Below are 16,229 nucleotides of genomic sequence, written 5' to 3'. Positions count from 1 at the left end.
TTGCGGAAGTTTCCTCTCAAGGCAACTTCCGCAACTTCAGGAAATCGTGGCACCCCGTATGCCATCCCACCATCGATTTACATTCTAGCCAATGGGATGGAATTTTGGGGAGATTAGTCTCACAGCGACTAATCTCCCTGCGTGTCACAGCCCTAAAGGTTTCTTTCCTTCCTTTGGTGTTTCCCAAAAGTAGCTCAATAGCCAGGTTCAGGCCTTCTTAACTGTTACAACCTATTTACTACATATCCTGGCTGTATCAGATGAATGTTAGCACTTAAGTATTATCTGAAAAGATTAGGGATCCTATGCTGTTAAAGGACAAGATAGTCTTTTATTATGAAGTCCTCTAAAATTACTCTAATCAATCCCCAGAATAACACACCTTTCTCCTTGCATACAGATTTATTTTGTTTCACTAACTTCCTTGTCTAGCTTGAAGCTAAGCCTACCTCTATCTGACTTGGAAGACCCCAAAGAGGTGATGGTATGTTATTCTGGGTACTGTACAGAGATTAAAAAAAAAGGGACTGTCTAAATAAACTTTTAGTATATCATAGTGAAATCCTAGGACAGTTTGCAATTGGTCTTCAATTTTCATTGTTTTTAAGTTATCAAATTTTTTATTTAGCAGCTCTCCAGTTTGGAAATTCAGCAGCTATCTGGTTGCAATTTACCCTATCAGCTAAATTATTAGATAAATTATGATTTCAGTTTTAGACTAGAAGAGTTTTGTTATATTTTTTAACTAACCAGGGAAAACCTGAAATTAAAAGTACATTCTATTTCTTGTTGGTATGAGCACAAGCAAAACAAATCATCTGCCCACTGAGCCTCTGTATAATGAATAGGGATGCACCATATACTAGGAAACTTAGCTGGTCCATTTGGCCACAGAAACAGCGGGGTACCTTTGTTTTACTCAGCAAGAGTATCCATTTTTAACTTAGATTGTTTTAAGACTTCATATCTGATAACAGTGCTGCATCTTTAACTTTTCAGTAATAAAGTCAGTAATGTGTTTACCCAGACCCACACTGACTGCAGTATTTTTATTGGCCACAGAGCACAGGATATCATGGCGACCCAAGTTTATGCACAGTCCTTTGAGTCAGCTGCCAAAATCTATTTGAGTGTTGTCTTGCTTCAGTGAATCCCTCATTAACTTAAAAGTCATAAGGGAAAAGCATAAACCCTAAAGCCACCTGTTCTGCTAATTAATAATAAAACACCAACAGGTCTGTCATGTGTTAATAGCGTTCTCTTTTTATTTTAACATAGGTTTACTATATTACTTATTAGAGCACTTTTTTTTAGTTGAAAAGTAAAGTACATTCTCTTCTACATGAGCATAATATTTTTAAAAATGATGTATACCTTCCCTAAAACTGACACTTGTTCTTCCACTTCATATAATTACAGATGCATGAACATCATTATATGTGCTCAGTGCTAGACAAAAATTTGGCAACCATCTCACAACCAAGAACATAGTCTATTTGTATTGGACTCTTGCAATAAAGGGGTTGTTCACCTTTGAGTTAACTTTTACTGTGATATAGAGAGAAATAGTCTGAGACAGATTGCAATTGGTCTTCATTTTTATATTTAGTAGTTTTTCAATTATTTAAATGTTTGTTTAGCAGCTCTCCTCTTTGGTGGCTCAGCAGCTATCTGGTTGCTAGGGTCCAATTTACCTTAGCAATCAGGGAGTGGTTTGAATGAGAAAAGGAGAGGACCTGAATAGAAAAATAAGTTATAAAAAGTAACAATAACAATACAATTGTAGCCTCACAGAACAATAGTTTTCGACTGTTGGGGTCAGTGACAATTCAAAAACCAATAAATTAAATTGTGAATACCAATTGAATAGTTGCTTAGAATTGGCCAATCTATAACATACTAAAAGTTACCTTAAACGTGAACCACCCCTTTAACTGGATCATTGGCTGTGGAAGAATCAGAAAAAAATGATTGTACAGTACTTTATTGCTGCCTTCTCTGTGGTTGCTGGACCATGACTCCCATTATGTTAAACCTTTGATAATGTGCTGGATAATAAAGGGAGTTGTAGTCTTCCATTATTTGGGTGGAGCTAAAGTGCTGTGGAAGGTATATGTCCCTTGGTATGGTGCCTTGTGTAGTTGCACACGTAAGCTGACCTTAAATGACATCTCGTGCCATAATCATATAGCCTATATATTAAGATAATAAAATAAATGAATAGCAGGCCAACTGCTAGTTACACGGTAAACCAATTGGAACAGTAATTTAAATGGTAAACTTGATTCATTAATTCAGAATGAAGTCCCCTGTGGAAAGCAATTATTGTAATATACAACTTGCAAATTTCATTATTTTATTAAACTTACCTGGATGGCGTTAAGAATTACTGATCTTCAGGGAAGAATATGGGCCCCAGCAATTACAAAAAGTGACCATAACATGTTCAGTAGTTAAGCAGATCTTTTTTTCCCCCTACTTGTCTAATTTACAAACCCTGGGAATCTCAGTTACCTCTGCAAAATGACCATGTAATTTTATATACTCATAGAATCCACATTAGTATTGTTTGTAGCTAATATCTCTATGATCTCATTTAAGTTCTTAATAGAATTCTTGCTAATGTGATCTGCTTGTAGATTTACTTCTAGATGAAGGAATAAGTACTAATACATATGTTCAGCATCTCATTACCATTTCACCATCCAGAATAAACTGGGTTTTACTTAGATTCGATTTTAAAGGGGTAGATGTAGACATTGATATTCTGAGAAAGTTTGAAATAGGTCTTCATTGTTTTTTTCAGTTATTTAGCTTTTTATTCAGCAGCTCTCCATTTAGTATTTTAGCAGCTATCTGGTTGCCAGGGGCTTATTTACCCTAGCAACCAGGCAGTTGTTTTTAAAGGAGATGGGAATATGAATAGTAGAGGGCCTGCATAGAAAGGTAAGTAATAAACAATAAATAATAAAGCTGTAGCCTCACAGAGAAATAGTCTTTGGTTGCTGGGGTCAGTGATCCCCATTTGAAAGCTGAGAAGAAGAGGACGACAAAAACACCCCTTTAATTACCACTGTCAAATGTGTGTGCTTCTTCTGGATAAAACTAAAGTTCCATCAAGATTGTCTGTAGAACTATGCGTAGACACAACTAGCACTGCTTAAAGAAATGGCTAATAGAAGGTGACAAGTATGTGTGTAAGTGTGGTACCTACTGCCTGAAACTGGAGAAGAACACTTGATTGGGTTGTTGTATGTCATAGGGATGTGTATGACAGACAAATAAATGACTGGTAACACAGGGCACACCTGGCTCTACTGAGGAACCTAGCCAGAACATGTCAGGTTACTAAAGGTAGAATGTTCAAAGAAGCAGGGTCAGGTTCCACTGCTGCATATTTTGATTTCCTGTGCAGAACATCTGCTTGATATTCCGCACTGCACTGCAGCTTTCACTAAGCCGCTCTCCATTTTATTCTCATTGGCACACAGACCTTTGTACCCAATATCTTTCTTCTGTTAAATTAATGTGTTTTGGTAAATAAGTCATTAATTTTTTTTTTTTTTTAATGCTTTTATTTTCCTTTTTTCCAAACAAGTAAACCAAATATAAAAAAAGGGGGAGAGAAAGGGAGGAAAAAGAGAAGGGAAGAAAGGTTGGTAAAGAGTTTGCACATTTGCTCGCATTGGGGTTAGTGAGACCTAAGGAGTCAATATGGTAAATTCGAGGTGAATAAGTCATTCATTTTTAAATATCTACTTTGCAATATGTAACAAATTTAAATATGTGGCTGGTAGAAAGTAATATATATATGGCGGCTCTGGATGGATATGCGTGAGAAAGCTGGTAAGAGTATTAAGGAGTTTTATGTGTGTCTCTAAACAGCATTATGTGCAAGATTTATTCCTATTCTCTGTTTCCCTTTATTTCCTTTTACTTTCTTTATTCCTTTTTCTGGTTTATGCACATTTTTGTTACACTATGGTTGCCTAGCAACGCCTGCTGGCGCCAATTTGCAAATTTAAAGCGTTTGTTTTCACTCTGGGTTGGTCTCCCTGATGAAAGTTCCAGGAAGGAACTGAAACGTTGGATCAATAAAAACCTTGTAAAATAACAGTTTTTTCTGTCACTTTGTCCTGCTACTTTGAAAATCCTGTGAGTGCCGTTACTTGTTGTATTTTATATTTTACTAATTTGCACTGGCACCCAGGTCGTAACTCCTTTTGCATGCTGTGCTGCCTATATCTTGACTATATATATATATATATATATATATATATGTAGAGTAGAAGTTAAAACTCCCTCAGTGACAGTAACATTAAAAAATATACTATATATACTGTACATTGAGGTGTGTATTTATTAACACTGGAAAGAAACTTCACTGGGGATATTGCCCATAGCAACCAATCAGATCTTTGCTTTTGTCTTCTAAAGGTGGCCATATACGTTTGGCGAGGACACCAAGCGAGAGGATGTTCTCCCGATATGCCCACCTACGGGTGGGCAATATCTGGCTAATTTGATAATTTGCCCTAGGGCCAAACGATCTGATTAAAACGGCAGGCATTGGTGCCGTCGATTTGGGGTCCACATCAATGAGCCAACAGATGTTGGTTGGGAAGGCCCGTCGGTGGTGCCCAAAAATGTCATAAGTTGCTGTTTAAAGGACCAATATTAGCAGCTAAAATTGGATATATGGCCACCTTAACTGACCATTGAAATGTAATTGCTAATTGGTTGCTATGGGCAACATCCCCAGTGATTATGAAATATTCTGCAATAAAAACCAAATATAGCTCTATAATAAAGCATGAATGTCTAGATATAACTGCCTGGTATATCACTTAATATATTTTGTGCAGGACCTCAGAAGCACAGAAAGTTTGCCATATATATCTTTGTGTGAAATTATACTGTTTGAGTTAGCTACAAAATAAAAAAGTATGACATTGTAATAAATTAAAAAGACAAAAACAATGTTCTTGGGGCCATAAGGTCACTTCCTCACATGTGAGCCAAGACAGGAACAGGTGGGGTAGTTTTAACAACGCAGTATATTAATTTATTAGGTGGACTGACAAATAGCTTAGGTAGGGGATGGTGGGCAGCTACTGGGAATCTGTTGTGTCTAATGTGTAATCTGTATGGTTTTTTGGATTTTCAAAAATACATCACAAAAATTGCAATATTTGCATTCTGAACAGTGCTCTGGGAAGACTGGATGCCTAACAAAGGTACAGGCAAGGTGAATGTTGTTAATTTTTTTTAACCATCACCCAAGGTTAACCATTGAGCAGGGTTTGTGGTGCCATACTATGCTGGTCCTTTTTGAGCCAGTAAACAGTAGGAACACTAAGGGGCACATTTACTAACCCACGAACGGGCCCGAATGCTTCCGATTGCATTTTTTTCGTAATGATCGGTATTTTGCGATTTTTTTTCGGAAAATTTTCGCGACTTTTTCGTTACCAATATGATTTGTGCGAAAAAACGCGAGTTTTTTGTAGCCATTCCGAAAGTTGCGCAAAATCTTGCGATTTTTTGTAGCGTTAAAACTTGCGCGAAAAGTCGCAATTTTTTCATAGTGTTAAAACTTGTGCGAAACATCGCGCCTTTTAAGTTTTAACGCTATGGAAAAGGTGCGACTTTTCACGCAAGTTTTACCGCTACGAAAAAATCGCAACTTTCGGAATGGCTACAAAAAACTCATGTTTTTTCGCGCAAATCGTATTGGTAACGAAAAAGTCGCGATAATTTCCGAAAAGTCGTAAAGTCGCCGAAAAAATCGAAAAAAATACGAAAAAGTCGCAAAATGTTCGTTTTCCAATCGGAATTTTTCCAATTCGGTCGGAATTCGTGTCTTAGTAAATCAGCCCCTAAAGGTCCCCATTTTCCTTGGACTGATTCAGCAGCTTATCGACCCGTGTAGGGGCAGAAACGAGGGCCTGCCCGACCAATATCTGGCCTGAAATTGGGCAGATATCGATCGGGCAGGTTAGAAAATTCAGTTGGATCGTGGACCGCATCGGCTTGTTGATGCGGTTCCCAAACCGACTGCCCCATTGCCGCCCTGGGCCAAATGATCGAATTATAGCCTACACGCCCCCTGATATCGCCCACCCGTAGGTGGGGATATCGGGTGAGGATTCGCTCACTTGGCGATCTCGCCAAGCGAGCGAATCTCAACGTGTATAGGGGCCTTAACTCTGCATTGGTATTTTTGTTCCAAGATTAAAGGATAAGGGAAGTTTGCCTTGAGCAATTAAAAAAGTTGTGTTTAGTGACTGCAGTAAAATGAATGCATACCCAGCCAGTGTAGGATTTATTGGCAGACCCATTAGACATGTTCATTAAATTATGTACTGCATGTTCAGAAAGTAGGATGCCCAGGCCCATAGAAAAGGTGAATAAAACTAGAATGTTTAGCAGTCAACTTTTGAAAAGAGAGGTTTACAATTTTTTGTGGTGGTGTAAAACATTGACTTATACCCAAATATTTAACATAGCATATTAAGGAACATAAGGCAATACTAATATATTTAGTGTGAGAATCAAAATCCTACTGAAACGCAATTAAAATCTGAATGGGTGTGCCACACCTATCTTTAATGTTTTCTTATTTTGTTGTAAACTGTTGTAATTGTCAGCAAATGGAAAAGCTATGACATTTTGTTTCTGTTGGCAGAACCAGTCAAGGATGCAGTTCAGATCACTCAGATTAATTTTGAGTCAAAGCTTAAGAGCTTAGCCATAAATCTTGCAGATTGTTTGGGTTTAACTATCTTTCCATGTTCGAAAGCATTCAGAGCGCTACAAGGTCACAAAAAACAAGTTTAAATAGAAATAAAACAAGGTTTGAAAAACCTTACTGTGAAAATATAGATCATATAAAAGTAGAATAATATCTATGTGAGCAATTCAATTAAATTTAGCCTTTTATTTAAATAGGGATATTAGAGAACAACAAGAGTTAGTAAGGATGCTGAATAACAGCAATAACACGGAACTATGTTTACTGATACAATGATTGCATGTGTTTTTCTAAAGTTGTTATGGAAATGCTATTGCCACATGTGGCATATTCTCAGCTTGCGGATAAATGCAGGGCGAGAATAAGCTCCTACCCACTTAAAAGCTTTCTGATGTGCCTGCACTGTCGGCATGGGTGCAAGCACGAAGAGCAGATTTTAGAACAAAACTGCTTGAGCACCCAGTTCCTCACCGAAATCCGCTCCATGTGCCTGCACCCGGGTCAATGCAATGGCTCCCGGTGCAGGCACATCAAGAAGCTTTTAGGAGTGTAGGGGCATAGTGGCAGAGCTGTGTGTGGCAGAAGGCTCACTTCCAGGAGAAGCAGCAAATCTAGGCTAGCTTTATGGGAGTTAAAGGGAATTTAATATTTTGCGTAATGAAATAAACTATAATTCAGAGCAACTTTCTAATATACCTTCTTTAAAAATGTTGAATAATATGATAGTTTGTAAATGTATTTGCAGTTAGAATTGAAAACCGTATTGGTCCCCTTTTGACTCTTGAAACAGTGTTGCTTTTTACAGATCTGTTAATTTGCTGCCTTTGGCTACATTGTTTCTTAAGTCATTACCACCAGGACAGTGTACAAAAAGACACAGACAGATACTTCTATAAGTAGCAGTTATAATTACAAATAACATTTTCATGGTGGGAACTGCACAGATTTTCTGCAAATAATAGGGACTCATAGGGGCTCAGTGACTTGAATGCCAGCTTTAGGGTGATGGCACACACTTTATAGCATTCTGAAATCTCCAGCATGGCAACAAAACATCAGAAATTACCTCTGCATTGGTTTTAGTGTAAATTGCTGGTGGTAAAACATTTGAAAAATACTGGAAATTGCCTTCTCCTGCATTTTTACTACTGGTGTTTCACGCTGACACCAGTGTGTTTGCCATTGCCCTAAGGGGTGGGAATGGTCACTGCCAGTCTATCATGGTTTTTTTCTCAGTTTAAGGAATCATAAATGTTGGTGTATAAAAACAAATGTATATTTTTCATAGAATGGACAGAGTAGTGATAAATAAAGTCCATAACTAATCACTTCTAACCTGGTTTAAACTTTTTTTCTTATTGAAGAGAAATCCACCCTACATTTTATGTGCAGTTTCCAACATGCCTTTATAGTCATTCCTGATGAATGTCAAAGTTTAGCTCAGCTGATTAAACAGCAGTGTCCCAAAAGACAGTCTCATGGTGCCAGACATTTCAGTCATCATTGCAAACACTTTGTTCCAGGATATTCACATCATATAGAGCACTTCCTCTTAGACTGATAATGTGATGGTAATCTTTTCTTCTAGGGCAGGGATCCCCAACCTTTTATACCTGTGAGCCACATTTAAATGGAAAAAGTGTTGGGGAGCAACACAAGCATGGGAAATATTTCTGGGGTGCAAATAATAGTTATAATTGGCTACTTAATAGCCCCTATGTGGACTGGCAGCATACAGAAGGCTCTGTTCGGCTATACACTTGGTTTTTATGCAGCCAAAACTTGCCTCCTTACCACAAATTCAAAAATAATCACCTACTTTGAGGCCACTGGGAGCAACATCCAAGGGGTTGGATACTGAGATTGTAGGATAGCCCTTAAAATACAAACCAGAGGATCAGAGGATGTTCTGAATATGAGATAGTTGTCAGACACCCATTGTACGAAAGTAACTTCCATTGTAGGTCCCCCAAGGATATTGCTTGATACACAATACAGTCACAGATTTTTCCGTTAGCCGACCAAAATGTTCAAACCTGGCCAATCAACTAAACAATCAATTACCACGTTTCTGTGCATTTTACTGTATGTGGAAAACTGATTTAAAGGATTATATGATATATAAAGAAATATATAAACACGGGGACAACCTTTTTTAAATGATCCCATTCTTATGTAAGAAAAAGGTGGATAAATATTATCTGAAGTGCCAAAAATAAAAATAAATGCTATATATTTTTTAAACCAACATACCTGATACCACAGATTGAAAGGAAACCATGGGTTCCTTTCATTTGGTGGAATCAAGTATGTTTATGTAAAATATATTATGACATTTATATATTTATTAAAGAACCATTTCCCAACTACCTCTTGGGCTCACAGTGTACTGCAACCCCACCATCACCTTAGACCTAGGTACAGGAGGGGCTGACTTACTCTGTGAGCCTAATGGGGGTGGGGGTTGTCTCTATAGGTAGAGATAGACTCATGGTTTCCTTTTAATATAAGGATTCATGAATGGCTATGTAAAAAATATATTTTTTAATATACAGCAGTTTAAGCACCTTTTCTGCATAACTCCAACTGAATGAGCTTGTGTCAAAAGAAGGGTATTTTGGCTGATAATAACGTGAGCTATAATTTATAAAGCACATTACCTGTAAATCTTTCTTTATAATCTGAATAGTATTTATTAAATATAAAATATTTTACTGAGCTTTAAAATCAAAGTTTGCATCAAACATGATCAGGCTACTTATGAAATATATGCATTGTGTGTGTTTTTACTGTCATGATTAAGGGAATTTCCTTTCCCACTACCAGGTACTAAACTTTCACTACAGGCTCTGCTGGAAAGGAGTAGTGCTAGCAAATATATGAGGGCTTGCACCATTTGTCCCCATAACAAACAAAACAGTAAATACAGGATAAGACTTATCTGAAAAAGCTTCTAAAAACTGTTTGTCGGAAGTTTGCTGTAAGTTGTTTTCATTCACAGAATAACATTTTATTAAGTCAACATGTTAAACCATCAGAGACAAAATAGCCCATGGTGTTAACTGACTAGGGAAAACATTCTCCACTGATTTAGTCCTGCAGTGTTAGCAATACTTGAAATAGAATGGTGATGGCTAAAACAAGTTCTTTGAAAAAAAGGTCAGCCTTTCACTGACCTGGAGAGCCAAAGGGTGCTATGTTGAGCCACAGGTGGCTCATGAGAATTTATAGTCTTTGGAGCTGTTGGAAAGGAAAATGGTGGGAGTCAGCACATTGCCCAATATGACATTGTTGGAGCCTGTTGGAGCAGTGGATTAAAAATTTTCTGAAACATAGTTAAAGGAAATAGAAACCCTTAAAACAAATTAATGTACAACTGTTTAGAGCACTCTTCTAAACACTTTTACAATTAATATTCATTTTCTAGATTTAAATATATTAGCAATTGCTACTCTGCTAATATAATGAATTTGAAACCACCTGCTGGTCAGTTCTTTTTTGAAAAACAGCAGTTCTTTTAGGCTTAGTAAAGATCAGAAAAAAGCTCATCAGAACAATGTCAGAAGAGTTTGGTGACCGTGTACTTGTAGTAAAATGGTGGAGGGAGGCATAGACAGAGATTTGATGTAGACAAGAACAAGGTTGCATCTCCCTCTGCTTTATCTTTAAATACACTTTAGTTTGGCTGCTGCATGCTGATAAGCCGCTGGAGAATTATTGTGGGATATGGCTGTGAAAGTCATAATTATATTAATATGTATGCTATGCCTTTAGAAACAAAGCATATTGTTGTGGTTACATGGATTGTGATTAATGATTACATTTTACTGTCCATTTAGCTGTAAATACATGCAAACTAGCCCTTAAACATAAAGCCAAACATTTCCCTCTGTGTTTAAGCCTTTTCATACTGGATACTGGATTTGGATCAGCTCTAGATTAATCTGTAACCCGGAAATCTGTTATGATGCTGTTTTTGTGTCAGATGTTGGTTTATACAGATGCAATAATAGTTTAATTGCAGCCTAGACAATGAAATATTCCAATATATATATGGAATATAGTCTGGATTATGGTCCTGTTTTTTGTCTGTAAGATTGTGCTCTCAAGACATTTTCAGTAAAGACTTATAAGGATTGTTTGGGTATTTACTGCCACAGTTCTGCATAGGACAAATGTATGTAATGGATGTCCGGGGTAACTGTTATGCATCAATGTTTTAATATGTCAGGTTATGTCAGAGTAACCTGTTCTGCAGAGGACATTAAGGATATTTTTGTAGATATACATTTGAGACAAACCACACCATTTCAAGGACAGTTTATTCTGCTTGAAGGGCATCAGGTGCTGGTAACTGGGATAAATATTTAGATGTGATTGTATATAATAACAGTGGAGGTTAATGCGTTATACAATATAGTGTCCCTGAACTGCAGAAATTCCTTGGTTCTTGGCTGTCTCCTCACAGGATGTCACATTCCACAAGTTGAAATGTGAGAACAGGGCCTCAAGCCGCCCCCCCCCCCCCCCCCAGTGGGTGAAGTCTGGAGGTCTAGTGCAGGTTTAAGGTATATGTTATCCTCAGTTAAAGCAAGCCCATGGGAGGTTTCCTAACATAGTTTTCAGCTGTGTTCTTACAGATACATTCACATCTTTTGGTCAATGTTTTATGCAAACAGTGACAATAAAGTAATACAGGAATACAAAGCTTTATATTCAGGACTTGATAATGTTGCTGTAAACTAATTTATTATTTTATTGACTTACAAAGTGGCTAAAATTCTCCATCACTGATAAAGGTGCTTATCAGTTTGAGATACATAAAAGGATAATAATAATTAAAATATGTAATTGTATTATGGCTGTGAAAAAACTGCAAGCTAAGAGGTTGATAGCATACTATATGGAAACTGATGGATATTATTTTGTCCTTTTTTTAGGTTTTTACTTATAAACAAAGCACAATTACTCGCCAAAAGGTGACCTCTATACATCCAACAAGTGCTGATGGTGTAGAAGACATGGCAGCACTAAGCGATCTGCATGAGGGATCAATCATGTACAATCTCTTCCAGCGATACCAGCAGAACAAAATCTATGTAAGTCTCTACTCTTTCTGTAAGCTTCCTTGCAAATCTGGTGAACTTCTTACACGTCATACATGACAGTAGCTCTATGGTAGAGTATTGCATACAAGTGGTTCTTATCACATCTTCTTGTGCTGACTACAATAATTAGTGAAGCATAAAAATAAGTCAAAATGCCCACTAGTGGTACCAGTCGCCCCTTTGTCTGTTACTGCTAATATATACTGCACACCACGCTAGCATTTTCACAGAATTCCCATAGGCAGGAGTGGTGACTAGAGTTATTTGAGGCTGCATTTTTGTGCACGATGTGCCATTAGTAATATTGGTAGCCGTTATTAAAATAATTTAGACTGGCCCGTTTGACTGTGATAACATTGTTAGACAGAGGTGAAATTTCTAACACATAAACCACCAATCTCCAGTGTATGGCCACCTTAAGGTTATAGTGCTTGTTTACTTATGCAAAACATAATCACTTTGCGAGCAATACATACATCATTTGTGTATGGTGCTAGTACAGGTCAGCTGCATTTTTTTCCATAGTGCTGGTTCCATCAAGATTGCATCAGGCAAATAAAGGCCACAAGGAGCAAAGCCTGTAGCTTCTTTGTACTGGTGTCATTATATGCTTTGTGCACATATGTGCATGGGAGAGCGCATACACAGATGGGTGAAAATCTTTGCACCCCATAGAGTTGCTCACATTCAGGGAGATAGTTAAATGTGTCCCCTGTAACATAATTAAATTCATGAAGCACAGTTTATCTTTATTATGTTTATTTACATATGATGAATAGAAGTAAATAATAGTATAGTATTGTAACAGGAGATCTCCACCCAAAAAATGTTTCTTTTTTTCCTGTAATAAAAGAAAATGTAATTATAAACAACTTTTCACTGGCTCTTTGTATTCAATGTAACAACTGGTACTGACTCCTGTATGTGTACGAAGGGGAACTGATTTCTGCTACAATGTTTTAAAAGTTAGAACCAGTGAACAGAAAGAGACAGATAAACCCAGCTTTTATTTATAATGACATTTAAAACCAATTTGAAGTACGGTACAGATGAAGACATGTCCCATTATGTTTATAACATATGCACTGTACAATTTTTTTCAGTCACATGACAGAATTTAAAGTCAGACAGTAATTAGTGTGCCAAAATACATACTGCTGACTGTGGACGATCAAGCATTTTTTTATCACCAATTTAGTTCAGACCCAAATAGAATAAATAAATAAAAAGCACCTTACTGAAAATATAAGAGCTCTTTTTCTGGAGAGTTATCTAAAAACTGCTGTGCTCTCCTTGTCCCTTATGATTCTCCGGCAGCAGAACAGATTAAATCATCATAACAGAAACTCCAGCTCACTAATGTTTGCTTACTGCTTCCTTTCTAAACCTGACCTCTGCTTCCTACCATGCAAAATAGTCAGAGATCATTTGCTTTCAGCTCACTTAACAGGATTTGGCTGCACCGACATATTGCATACTTTGTTGTGCTGCATACTTGTACCAGGTTGATCAGCAAGAATTAATGAGCATAGATACAAATGTTTTGCTATGTTATGTTAGAAAAGTAAATGGGAAAAGTAAAGTAATTAGAAAGGAAAAATAAATGGGCTTTGCCATATTGTGAGTTTTATATGAGTCATTTTCCAGTGTAGCAAAAGGGGGTGCTGAACTATTGCGCTACATGAAGAATGCCAGGCTACAGATATATATATATATATATATACATGCCATATACATACAGTACATAAGCTGGACATGAGCCGGCACTCACGTTAATCAAAAACAATGTTGCTTGGGTGCAGAATGAAAAAATACTATGAGAAAGGCCAGATTGCTAGCCGAAATGTTAGTCCATCTTTAATAAACACCATTTTTTTTCTCAAAAGTCCTGTGCGTGTGGTCTCACTTTATTAGGTATATATATATATACAATAGCCCAAAGGGTGCACACCATTTGCAGAAACAAAACCTGGGTGCTAGTACCAAAAAAGAACACTGAAACAAGGACAACTCTCCTAGGATTTAAAGAATTGTGAACAAAATGTAAATGCAAAAATAAAAAGGTTTATTACTCAACGTTACAGTGTCACACAGAAACCTTCATTTGGAGTGAAAAACAAATTTTGTTTCTGTGTAATACCAAAATGTTGACTTATAAACCTTTCTAGTTTTTCTAGTTCCAGTATATAAACTGCCCTGTTTATGAACAACAGCTTGAAACAGATTTTTTTTTTCATTTAACATCCTGAAGTTTAGGATCTCAGCAAGCTTCTGGTTTATTAGTTGTTCTTTCCTGAGAAATAATATGTATAGCCAGACAGGTCAATTATTTTCCCCTACCATTCCTGATTGTCATGACCCTATTTTGACACTGAACAACAGTATCAATACATGTGTTTGCCTCTGGCTGTGTCCTTCTATATCTAGCTCTAAGAAATTTCATGCACTCATAAAACGCAAGGGGCTGTAGCATTTGGCCATGGTTTTATCATTTCCAATGACATGATTATTAGAAGTTCATATTGCACCTTCTTTATCATATTGAATTTTTATATTGAAATATCAACTTTAATACTATAATAAACATAACTGTCGGATAATCCATGGCTGTCATTTTATGATAGAGAGGCTTTTATATATTAACGAATGAGGTGCTAGAGCAGGATAAGCCATTTCATACTCAAATAAGATTCTTATTGGCAATTATAATGTAGTTGTAAGTTAGTTGGGAACTGACTGCACATTAAATTGCTCATTAAATTATCTGTGTACACTAAACCTGATGCTAACAATAAAATTTCTCTCATATCATATTAATCATATAGTAGTCAGACCATGTACTCTCTGCTTATCCATGTCAGGCACAGAGCAGATAAAAATATTGATACATGCATCATTGTATCAGGGTTGCCATGTTCATTTAAAAGCACCAAATCACAAGCGAATAGAAATAACTAAACAGTTGATTTGATCATATAAGATCATATAAAAGTTACAAGCCAAACAATTTTATTTAAGTTGTGAGACTCCAAGGAGACTGTATTGAAACATAAGTTCCAGTGAGAAATGTGACAGCGGTGACATCACAAAGCACTATATATGAGCATATATTTTACAGGTTTTACATTATATATTCTATGGTCTTCCCACACTTTATGGGGTATGATTGGAATGCAAAGCTTTTTGATCAGGAAACCTTAACCCTGGTATAAAACCAAGGATAGATCTATTTTTGGAATATGGACTCCTTTTCAACTGTGCTAAAAGCAGCATACAGCTGCAATATGTATCACATTTGCTAAAGAATGAAAAATAAAAGCAGTGATGTGAAAAGTGATTTAGTCAGCTGTTCTTAAACATGCATTGTTGCTATGTAACCTGTTATGACCCTTGAAACTTTTATTGGATTCCTTCTGCAAATGTCCTACACTTTTAAGGGTTCCATAAAAGTCAACCCCGTGGCACAGAGAATATACCATGTACTAGCAGTGTAAGCTGTCTCATGTGACCTTGAAATGCTTGCAGATTCTGGAAAGTGCAAAAAATGGGCACAGTTTATGCACTTTGCACATTGCATAGGTAGTCATAAATGAGTCTGGCAGTGTTGCTAACATCATTTTACATAAATCCATTTACAGTGGATCTTGTCTGCATGTAACTGAGAGATTGTTTTCCTGCTCTAATATATCTTCAACAGAGAGTAAGCAACTACAACTTATTGAGCCCATGGAAAAATGACTGGTTTAGCTATGAACAGTAATGAAGTAAGATATTTTTGTTAAACTTGTGATTATGCAAAGAAATATATTGGGCAATTCATATTAATGCATGACCTTGTTTGGCTTCCAAGGTCACAGTCCTCATCTTGTGCACCAGTCATGCAAGATAATGTTGCCTCTGGCCAGATACAAGCACATGTCCATGTCTGTTTATTTGTCTGGTTGTGTGTTTATTTATAGCTCTTTATTATGCCTTTTATAAGGAAAAGGTGGATTATATGTAATTGTTGACACAGTATAAGGTTTTATGTATAGGTAAGAAAAAAAAGGCAACACTATATACTAAACTTTATACACAATTGACCAATCATATTTGCCTTTTCTGCTATTTATCAAGTGCTGCTGTGCAGTACGAAGAACAATGCTAAAGGGGGAAATTTGCATGTTTTCACAGTTTCAGCAGTTTTGGACTGACCAGATAATCTCTCTTAACCTGTAGAGCAAATGTGTGTCTGTGGGAGACTTGCTAAGCCAAGGCAAAGCTTCTTACCAATTTAGAAACAAAACCATATTACAGTATAAGGGGTTTTTCTTCAGGGCCGTGTAACATTTGTGCACTGGGATTAAGCACTGAAGGATCATGGATCC

General features: G+C 36.8%; 1 protein-coding gene across 2 annotated transcripts in view; it reads left to right on the top strand.

Moving 5' to 3' along the window:
* The window catches only part of myo10 (myosin 10), a 146,420-nt gene that overhangs the window by 45,702 nt on the left and 84,489 nt on the right, over window positions 1–16,229 (top strand). Inside the window, 1 exon segment of one of the 2 annotated variants that reach the window (NM_001375274.1) lies at window positions 11,695–11,853. In NM_001375274.1, coding sequence (NP_001362203.1) covers window positions 11,695–11,853 — 159 coding nt within the window. 2 annotated transcript variants of the gene reach the window in all.

Source organism: Xenopus tropicalis, chromosome 6 (assembly GCF_000004195.4).
Source record: "Xenopus tropicalis strain Nigerian chromosome 6, UCB_Xtro_10.0, whole genome shotgun sequence".
In the NCBI taxonomy this organism is placed as follows: domain Eukaryota; kingdom Metazoa; phylum Chordata; class Amphibia; order Anura; family Pipidae; genus Xenopus; species Xenopus tropicalis.
This window is presented reverse-complemented; position numbering and strand designations above follow the sequence as displayed.